Raw genomic sequence first — 10473 nt, 5'->3', positions numbered from 1 at the left:
ATGTAGTAAGAATCTGGCAATTCACTTTAAAAAGTGTACAATCTCGAATAGCGTAAATTGTATCTCCTCAAAATATGTTTTAATATGAATAAAACGAACAAAAATTCAAATTAAATGGAATATTCCAACTATCCCACGATATGGCGTTAATGGGGTATTATTTATCAATTTATTCGATAAAAAGTGTGGTTAAGTTAGACAAGACAAGAACTGCGTGCATTACATGTCTAAGCCCTTACATCTTTATAGTGTTCTACTAATTCCTTGTTACTGGCACATTCAAATAAATTCAAATTTCTAATAGCTATAGGGCCGTGAAAAATGCAGAAAGAAATTAGATATATCGTAAGCTATGCATTTAAATATATAAATACTAAATCATTTTTTAAAATTTTAGTTAGCAATTGGGAATTATTAGTTTTGGGGGGCGCCATTATACATGCAATTGAATCCAAAAAACACCAATTCAAAAGTTATTTGGAAGCTTTTAAAATTCAACGGGGTTAAAACAGAAATAGGTTAGTATTTTATAGCAATTAAAAAATTCGTTAACTAGCACACGAAAAATAGAGCAATTCAATCCGTGTACACGTTAACTCAAATTTCTAGCAGTTTTATTGCCATCTCTTCCATTTGGTCTAGCGCGCATTCTATTGGCTGTAGGTAAATTTAAGTTAAAATGCCTTGCAATTATCTATCAAAAACTTACAGTAATCTGTAATGACTCTACCTCTTCTTTAAAGAGCTTAGAGTAATCTGTTTGATTCCCCAGAGGAGAAACTACGGCAAATTTTTTTTTTTAAGAAAATTTTATGATTTACTTACCTTGCTGATTCATCATTGGTAGATCAATTTGCGGACCTGAAACTCCTTCAAACCCAATAATAGAAAGGAAAAGATGAACAACCTCTCCACAACAGAGTAATGCAATGAAATAAAATGATAGAGCTGACAAAAATGAGGCGCTTATATTTGGATTTGATTCTATTCCTCTTTGAAGCATTCCCTTAAATGAATAAGAAAGTGGGAAAGGAATATAAACAACTAGAAATCCCGAAAATAATGTGTTGACTAAGTATCCCATCCCTCCATTCAAAATCAGAAACCCAAATTGGTTTTTCATCATATCTGTAAGTGCAGAGTGGTCTAAATTGTTGAAAAATTATGAAGTCATAAGAATTAAGCACGTAAACATACCTGGGTTTGAGAGTGCAGCCAATGGGCTTGGAGATTCTGGAGAGTTATGAAAATATCCACTCTCTAGTTCACAATAAAACAGCTTTCTTTTCAAAAATGAATCTTCTGGAATTAAAAATCTTCTAGACCTTATTAATGCACTCCTATTGAGGTGATTTTGGAACTCTTGATTTCTCAAAGACACGCGTTGAGTGGACATCAAGCAATCATTCAAATTTTTCTCATTCTTAAAAGGCAACCTTTTCTTTTTCTTTTTTTGCGAGGATGTTTGAAGAATTGTTCTTAAAATAACTCCACAAAAAACTAATATGGTAACGGGAATTGTACACCAATATAGTATTTTCTTATCCAGGTACATTACTTGAACCCACTCTATTTTTTTACTTTATCTTAAACTCTTTTGTTATATTCAGCCTCCAGTGCTTTTGGCCCTCATTAGTTACAGAAAACAAAAAAATTCGCGCAATGTTTATTTTACTAGTCTGAGTAACATAAGAAAATATTAAAATTAAAAAAGCACTTAAAGACTCTCTAAAAACCAAAGGTATTAACTAGTGAGTGAATCTAATTAAATCTTTTCCTTTTTGAGCATTTCCTATTATTCTTTCGAGTATTTATGGATCTTTTCTTCCTTGAATTATGATAGCCTTGTTCGTCTTCATCATCATCATCATCATCATCATCATCATCATCATCTTCTTCTTCTTCTTCTTCTTCTTCTTCTTCTTCTTCCTCCTCCTCCTCTCCCTCCTCTTCTTCCTCTTCTCCCTCTTCTTCCTGATCTTCAAAATCCATTTCATAGTTTTCCCCTGAGTTGTGCTGGCCATCCGTACTATCTGACTTTTTATCTTGTGTTTTTGTTTTTTTTTTCTTATTTGGGTTTGAAACTTTATTAGTGCCTCCAAGTTTATCTTGAAAATTATGCTTGGAAATTTTCAGTTTATTTGGTTTTTTATGTTGAGAGCATTTCTTGTAGTAATTTATTGCAGCTTTAGAAATTTCGTTACATCTTTCGGTGATAAATTCTACAGAATAGTGTGAATAATAAAGCGAATTTACCGATGTTATAGAGTTTAATAAATATTTAAAGGATATTGAAACGTCATTGTAAGATTGAACACCCAGTTTGTACATTGCAATTAATAACGCATTGTCCTGTAAATGGCTAAATGATTCAAACTTATTGCTCGTGCTTTTTACTTTAAATGGTAATGAAATGTTTTCAAGAGAAAGTTTTTTAAGTTTATTTTTTTTTATTTGTTCACAAACAATATATTTTATAGCGTTATTTGCATCAGAAAACCAATTCTGAATCTCTTCTGTCATTTTAATTCGACCCATTATTCTCTCGCCTCCTGGAAGCTCCTTATACCTTTTCAAAAATACATTATAATACCTGCTTACTTCTTCAAAACTCTTGTTTTCCATTGAATCAGTGATAGAATGTAAATCTGAACCGTAAAGTTCAGCTGCTCTACAAAAGCGTTGAAAATCACCTTTAGTCCAAGTAGCAAACCCCTGGGAAATAAGTTCCATCATTTCTTGTTTCATTAATTCAGTAAAAACTGTTGGAGTCTGACTATTTTCCAAGTTTTTCTCTTTATTATTCTTTTTTTTATTTCGTTGTCTGGCGCATGGGATATTCATATCCCATGCTCTTCCATCATTGAACATTAGCCTAAGATCAGCAAGCGCTTCTTTGAAATTGCATCTAGGAAGAACGAACCCGGATGAGAAGAGTTCTTTTGCTCTAGAGAAAAGTTTTTTTTTAGGCCAGGAGCTTTTATCAATTGAAACATCCATGTGTTCTTCTGCAACATCTAGAAGACGGATCAGTTGATTTTCGTTCAATTCTTTAAGTTCCGGTGGCACAGAAAAAACATCTTCTAAGCTATCTTCATCAAAACTACTTAATTTTGCGCATACAGAATCATTCAAATTATTCTTCTGTTGGATTTCATTTTCCTTTAAATATTCATTCCATTTTTTCTCGATCTCTTCGAGCTCATCTAAACGTTTTATATTAAAAAATTGGTGATCATATCCCCCACCCACTTGCGCCCTCCATCCAATAAGTTTTGGCTTTGGTTGTTTTTTAACAGATATTGTATTATTTGAAGAGGTCTCAAGCTTCCACTTGGTCTTTCGTTCGCCAAGATCAAACCATGTTATATCTGATTGAATTGTTGGTAGATCCTTGGTTTTTGAATCATCTCCTGATTTTAATTCATCATCTTTACTTTCAGGATGCATTGAAGCTTTAATTCCTCCATCTAGTCTCAGATTTTGAAGATCAAGTTCTGAAGATAGTTTTTTCATTTTTGCATTCATTTCGTTTGTTCTCTCTTGCGCTGCAGCTAAAATTGTATCTATATCTTCATCTGTAACTGAAGAAGAGTCTCTGGTATGATATACTTCTTGCGCACCAAATTGAATCATTTCATGTAGTTCTCTGTTATCTGGAGCAGAATGAGAGGCATTCGAAATTAAACCCTGTTGAATAATCAATGAATCTAGTTTTAGCTTTTTTGCTGCACGTTCAACAATCCTCTCCTCAACCGTCTTTTCTGTGACAAACCTATATACAGTTACTGGTTTTTTTTGCCCTATTCTATGAGCTCTATCCATTGCCTGTAAGTCCATTTGAGGATTAAAATCTGAATCAAATAATATAACTACGTCCGCGGTTGCTAAATTTATGCCTATACCACCAGCTCTTGTTGATAATAAGAAGATAAGTTTTTCGCTCCCTTCTTTATTAAATATATCAATTCTTTCCTGCCTCTCTATTCCAGGTGTTGATCCATCGATCCTACAATAAGGATAGCCACACCAACGAAGATAATCATCAATAATATCAAGCAGTCTAGTCATTTGAGAAAATAGCAATACTCTACTACCTTGAGAAAAAAGTTTTGGAAGTAACTTGTGAAGAAGAACCATTTTTCCGCTTGCCTCAACCATATGAAAGCCTTCAACATATGGGGGCCCTGGCTCAACCCCGTCAAATAGATATGGATGATTGCAAGTTTTCCGAAGTTGCATAAGTAAATTTAGCATCTGAGTTTTATTTGAGCTAGCGCTGTTTAGTACATCTAAATTTCTCGTCAAAAGTTCGGAGTATATTTTTTTCTGGAGCTTTGATAGACCAATATATACATAAAGCTCTCTTTTAGGCGGAAGGTCTCTCTCAACGTCAGCTTTTAGCCTTCTAAGCATAAATGGGCGTAAAATTTGGTGTAATGTTTTGATAACACATTTCTGTTGATCGTCAGATTCTAATTTTGAAAAATCAAACAAAGACTCAAAGTCTTCAGAAGAAGAAAATAAGTTTGGCATTAAGAAATTTAGTAAAGACCATAGTTCTCTCAAGTTATTTTGAAGAGGGGTTCCTGTAATAAGAAGTCTATTTTTTGATTTGAGAAGTCGAACAACCTCAGATAGAAGAGATTTCTCATTTTTTATACGGTGAGCCTCATCAAGAATGCAGTATTTCCAGCTTATTTTCTGTAGCCTCCACTTCTCCTTAATAGCCATTTCAAAAGTAGTTAAGCAAACATTATAATGCAGATTGCCATCATTGTAATCAAAATTCGCAAAGGTTGGTCTCTCTTCAGAATTTTGGCGCAATTCTACATCTTTTTCCTCATCTTCAGCTGGCTCATTTGATTCGTTGCAATATAAAGTGCCAGCGGAAACTTTACTACCTGGGAAAAGCAGTGAAGAAAAAATCTCATCTCTGAGTTGGCGGTCTCCATGAAGCTTCACTACACGTAAAGATGGGCACCATCTTTTCAATTCACAAAACCAATTATCTAGAGTAGACCTAGGTGTTAAAATAATATGAGGCCCTTCAACCTTAAAAGTACTTTTCAGAAATCCCAATATTGATATAGTTTGTAAAGTTTTGCCCAATCCCATTTCATCCGCTAAAATTCCATTAATATTGTGTTTGTAAAGTTGAAACATCCAGTTCAAACCCTCCAATTGGTAGAATTTCATCTTTCCAGTAATACAATCTGGTTGTTCAGCCACCTTTTCTATAGAGTAATTTATCTCTTCATCTTCATTTTGAAAGCTGTCGTCTTCGACTTCTTTAATTAGAATATCATCCTCTTCTTTTTCAGTAATAAAGTGTTGCCTGCAGTTTGATCCTGATTTAGATTTAGACTCTAAATGCTTAGAGTTCTTGGACTCTCCAGATAAAAGGTATGAGTACTGATTTGTTGCCTCTAGCAACTTCTTAAGCTTCATTTCCAATTCACTCTGTTCTAAAATAGTCATCCCTTTTTTATCGTCTTTTAAGATTAAGTTACTATCCAACTGGTCAACAGCGGTCTTTGCGCTAAATCCAACATTTTGAATTTTATTTTCAGTGAAATCCTTATTTGAAACATTCTCTTCCAAACACTTGTTTTTTTTCGAACTTTCAATTTGGCCTTGCAATAAGCCGGGGTTATTAACGTTAATTTCCTCGACAAAATTCGACATACATAAAGCTGGATAAACTAAATAGTTGGAATTCTTTGCTATCAGCAAACTATGTAATAGTTTCAGCCTCTTCTATTCTAATTATCAGTTATTAAGGACTTCGATTTCCAACTATAGGCGGGTTCTTGTCCTAAATTATTTCCTCTTGAGCTTTATTTTCTTTTTTACTTTTTCTTTTTTTTGCCCTACTTCTCGTCGATATTCTACTATTTTTGTTGGAATTGCAAATTTTATCCTTAAATTTTCGATTGCCTTAAATGCAGGAATCAAGAACCTTGGTATATACCTACTAATGAAATTTTTAATACTATTTTTTTTTATCCATCTCGAATATCTGAATGATTCATTACTCCCGAATGATAATGGAGTGGATTTTTTAATTTCTGAATCATTTGTTTCTTTTCCATCGGTAGACTGAGATTTATTTATAGTTTGACCCAATATACTCTCATAACTTTGGATTTCAACTTCGCCAGCAGTTTCTTGAACATTTAAATCAAATATTTCGCAACATTCAATGTTTTCATTTAGCGAATCTTTTCTGATATGTTTCTTTGTTTTTTCCTCCTCAAGCTTTGACCTTCTATTATTTTTTTTGCACAACTTTTGAGACTTCTTTACCTTTTCTCTATAATTACTTTTAGGTAATATTGACTTTATAAATTTAGCTTCTGTATCTTCTGGTAGTTTAGATAACTTTGTTGGAGATGGAGAAAATGAAAAATCATTGACTGAAATCGCCTTCAAAGTCTCGCCAAGTTCTGTAAGCAAAGATGAATTAGGATATTCTTCAAAATATTTTTCTTCAATCTAAAAGTTTTATCATTTTAATAATTAAAATAAACGCGTCAACTAAATTTTTTTGACTTACCTTAGCATTATTCGAAATACTTACTCTTGAAGCAAGTCTAAGAGTGTGCTTAAGAGTAATTGGATTTATTGGTGAAGGAGATGGTTCATCTGGATCTTCTAGAGACATTGGTGAGTTGTTTCCTGCCTGATTACTAGTTTCAATTATCATTCCTGTTATTTTTGACTTAATATGAGTCATATTATTACAAATGCCTCTTTTTCTGTACGAGTAATAATAATCACTAATTATCCAAATAATTTACTTACTCATTTTCGCTTGTTTCTTTAAGTCTTTTTTTATTTAGAAATCCCATGAATGAGGTTCTTAGTAACAATTTTCAATTTTACATGTAATATAGTTGAAAAATCAGTCCGCATGCAAACAATACAGGCGCTTATGAGGGAAATTTTTAATATTCGAAGTCTTGAAATATAATTTAACAAATTTTTCCTTACATTCGCACATGCTAACATATTTTATTTAAGTTAAAAATCATGGATAAATTAATGGTATGGAGTGATGAGGAAACTGAGAAGATATTCCAATTGGTTGTTAAATTGCTTAACGGTTGTGAAACCCGAAATAAAATAATGGAGAGAGTTCAAAAAAGGACGGGGACAAGATGCAGCTCCTACCATCAAGATTCAAGTTGTAATTCAAAGATTGAAGGCTTTATTGGGATAAAAAATTTTAGTAGATCAAAAGAAGACAAAATTGGGAACTTGATCGATAAATATTTGAAAAAAAACTTTATTTATATGTTATTACCTATGATAATCAAAAAGGCATTTCTTGCATACAATTCTCTCAAGGAAATATGTACTGGAAAATCGAATAATATTTACAAAGAGAATGAATTAGATATTTCGGAGTACAACCTGATGATTACGGTATTTTCAGAATCAATTATTTACTACTGTGTTGATAAAATTATGGATGAAGTGAAAAACAATTACAGCTCTAAAACTTGCGATATTTCTAGGTGGGCATCTCCATATATAATTAAAGATATAGTGAATATCATTGACAATCAAATGTTATATGAACTTAATGAATTTGGAATAACTATGAAATCGACTTGGTTCGGTGAAGAGATGAGAAATAAAATTAACAAAGCTTTAATTAAGATGGATTATCAAGGTTTATTGACCAATAATTCAGTTTCAAAATCCAGTTTTAGTTCAAATTTCAGATATGCTGTATTAGAAAGCGACGAGATTCAAGATGAAATGCTTGTTTATTTTAACGCAATAGAATATCTTCCAAACGAGCTGAATGCCAAGCTTGGGAGAAATCTAAATATCTTATCAAAATCTATTTATATTTTATCAATAGAGCCTGCAAATACCGGGTTTATTATAGGAAAAGATTCAGAATCTTTTATTCCAGGGAGTAAAATAGGAATAATTTACTTCTCCTGTAAAGAAAAAATAAAAATTAATTGCCAAAACAACAAAACAAAAAAATCAGTAGAACTTGAATTATCTGACGATAAGCTGGTAATAGCTGATTTAAATAAAAATAAGTACACTTTTCGCAATTTTGAGTCAGAATTAGTTACCTACTGCATACTAACATACATATTTGGCCCTGAATAACCTAGTAAGTTTCAGAAGTCTTTTCTTCTAATATAGCAATATCCCTTTCTGTATTTTCAATATTTTCCTTAATATTTTCAATCCTTCTTTTAATGAAATAAAGCTGAGCAGGGCACCTCACCATTTTTTCTATTGAGCTGAGGTTATCAGGTTTGCTTTCATTTTCAGAAGAACCGTTTATATTTAATAGTTTTACATCTCTTTTTAACTGGCTTTCGAGCATAGCCAGTTTTTTTCTCTTTAATCTCAGAAGCAGTAATATATCAGACTTTTTAAAATCATCGTTTAGTTTTGTATTATCGTCAAAGTGGCAATCAAAGCCATCTGGAGTAAAACAAATTTTATCATTTTTTAAATTTTGTCTATATTTTGAATCTGGGAGCTTCGGAGTCACGCAATCTTCTCGAAATAAAATAGGTGTATCTACAAAGTTAGTTAATTCAAACTTTTCTTTTTCAGAATTTATTAAACCTTTTAAAAAATATGGCTCATTTGTATCTTCAAATATTGAGTTTATTAAAAAATCATCCCTCCTATTCCTACTTATATCCATGCTACTCGTTTTTGTGGGGGTAATGCATGCTAATGCGCTTCCGCTTTCATGCGCATTTATCTTAGTGGATTCAAAATCAAGAAATTGTTGTTGTCTTGATAAGCTTTTACAATTTGGATCCAAATTTATTTGATTTGCTCCACTTTTAATTTCCCTGACATATTCAGAAGAATTAGAAGAACAACATTTAAATTCGCAGTTTTGTATTAAACATTCCTTAGAAACTATTAAAAAAGACTCACTTTCAGCAATATCAAATTCTTCAACTATATGGAATCCTGAATATTCGTCATAAACAACTCTCGTAAACTCTTCGAAATTGTCCCTTGAAAAGGACCCAACTTTTAGTCGAACTAGCCTTATTCCATTTCTAATTAATTCAAAAATCACGTTCATCCACTTTTTTCTCGAAACAAAAAGCCATTTCAATCAGTAGAAATCATTTCAAGGATTAATAAGGCATCAAAGAATTAATTCGGTGCATATATAAAAGCTATCTATTTTTTCTTTGTGTAAATTTATTATTGGCATTATTGACAATAATTTTCATGTGGACAAATCTGGAATTAGTGTAAAGTTATATGTCTATTAAAATTAAAAGGCCATTTAATCCACTTAAAAGGTCAACAAAAAAATCAAAGGATTCGACAAACAAAATTAGAGAAAACCCTTTACGTTTCCTGTAATTATCTATTGTGGGGTAATACAAATAGATTTAAAATGTCCTGTTCGAACAATGATAAAACTTATCAAGAGGACGATTATTTAATAATATTGCACAAAGATGAATGTAGCAATGATAGGGAATTTGAAGAGGCTATTAAACTAAACTTGGGTAGTTACTATTATATATATCAAAGAACTGAGTTTATTGATGATTCAGAAAATTATCATCGATTTCCTTCGCAAATTTTATTGAAAAGGATTAATTTACTTAAAACTTATATAAAAACATCCAACTTGAACATACCATTAAACTTGAATCGGCTTAAAGAAATGATAAATGAGTTTTTATCTTTGGACGTCGACTTTCTTCAGAAAATAGGTTCAATTAATAAAGAAATAGAGAATTTGAAAATTTTTATAACTTCAAACTTCGAAAATAATATTAAAAAGTTTGGTCCTAACATAGAGTATAAGAAAAAAATCCAAAAGTCAATCGACTTTATTTATTGGTTATTGAAAAAAAAAACAGACTTTCATTGTTCTGAAAGTGAAACTGAAGAATTTTTTAATTTAAATAAGGTTAAGAGTGAGTCCAAAGTCAATGATGGATTTAAAGGTTCATCTCAAATAGAATCTGAAGTTAGCTTTGAGCAAAAGATCCATGATATCAGCAGCAATAACAAGATTATTGAATTAGCTGCATCTAAAAAGACTCAAGATTATCAAGGCAACACTAGCCCGGATAAAGAAATGAATCACTTCGATCTAAACGATAATTCTTCCCTAAGATCAGCAATCGGAGGTGAACAAATTATGAATGGAACTGAAAATGACTCCAGTGACAATAGCAATATAGATGATGTTGACTCAGATATTTCTCAGAAGTCTGAACCAATTATCAATAAAAATAGAATGCATAAACTATACAGAAGAGCAGGAACGGTTATTAATGGAAATAATTCATCTATTATTTCAGACGCAAAACTTGATAAAGACAAATATTTGAAGTTAATTGAAAGCTACAAAGGACTCACAAAATCTACTGAAATCAAAGAAAATATTAGTGCAAACCAAACCTAATTCTGAATATCTGAGAAAATCTATGAGAAATAAAT

The 10473-nt window shown here is 31.7% G+C and overlaps 5 protein-coding genes across 5 annotated transcripts; 2 read left to right on the top strand and 3 right to left on the bottom strand.

Moving 5' to 3' along the window:
* Window positions 1-817: 817 nt before the first annotated feature.
* Window positions 818-1564, bottom strand: cgd8_2780 (conserved protein; the record flags this gene model as incomplete). The annotated part of the gene is made up of 2 exons (XM_627178.1): window positions 818-1146; window positions 1198-1564. Coding segments are annotated over 2 exons (696 nt in total), but the record flags the coding sequence as incomplete, so codon positions are not given.
* Window positions 1565-1761: 197 nt separating this feature from the next.
* cgd8_2770 (SNF2L ortholog with a SWI/SNF2 like ATpase and a Myb domain) lies at window positions 1762-5688 on the bottom strand (the record flags this gene model as incomplete). The annotated part of the gene is made up of 1 exon (XM_627177.1): window positions 1762-5688. One exon carries the CDS (start codon window positions 5686-5688, stop codon window positions 1762-1764), a length of 3927 nt encoding a protein of 1308 aa, XP_627177.1.
* Window positions 5689-7035: 1347 nt separating this feature from the next.
* On the top strand, window positions 7036-8139 carry cgd8_2760 (conserved hypothetical protein; the record flags this gene model as incomplete). The annotated part of the gene is made up of 1 exon (XM_627176.1): window positions 7036-8139. The coding sequence occupies one exon, from the start codon at window positions 7036-7038 to the stop codon at window positions 8137-8139; it is 1104 nt and encodes a 367-aa protein (XP_627176.1).
* A 1-nt stretch (window position 8140) lies between these two features.
* cgd8_2750 (hypothetical protein) lies at window positions 8141-9088 on the bottom strand (the record flags this gene model as incomplete). The annotated part of the gene is made up of 1 exon (XM_627175.1): window positions 8141-9088. The coding sequence occupies one exon, from the start codon at window positions 9086-9088 to the stop codon at window positions 8141-8143; it is 948 nt and encodes a 315-aa protein (XP_627175.1).
* Window positions 9089-9412: 324 nt separating this feature from the next.
* On the top strand, window positions 9413-10438 carry cgd8_2740 (hypothetical protein; the record flags this gene model as incomplete). The annotated part of the gene is made up of 1 exon (XM_627174.1): window positions 9413-10438. One exon carries the CDS (start codon window positions 9413-9415, stop codon window positions 10436-10438), a length of 1026 nt encoding a protein of 341 aa, XP_627174.1.
* Between the last annotated feature and the right edge of the window lie 35 nt (window positions 10439-10473).

This window comes from Cryptosporidium parvum, chromosome 8 (assembly GCF_000165345.1).
Source record: "Cryptosporidium parvum Iowa II chromosome 8, whole genome shotgun sequence".
Lineage (NCBI taxonomy): Eukaryota > Apicomplexa > Conoidasida > Eucoccidiorida > Cryptosporidiidae > Cryptosporidium > Cryptosporidium parvum.
Note: the sequence above shows the minus strand (reverse complement) of the source record. Positions and strands in the feature narration are given on the sequence as shown.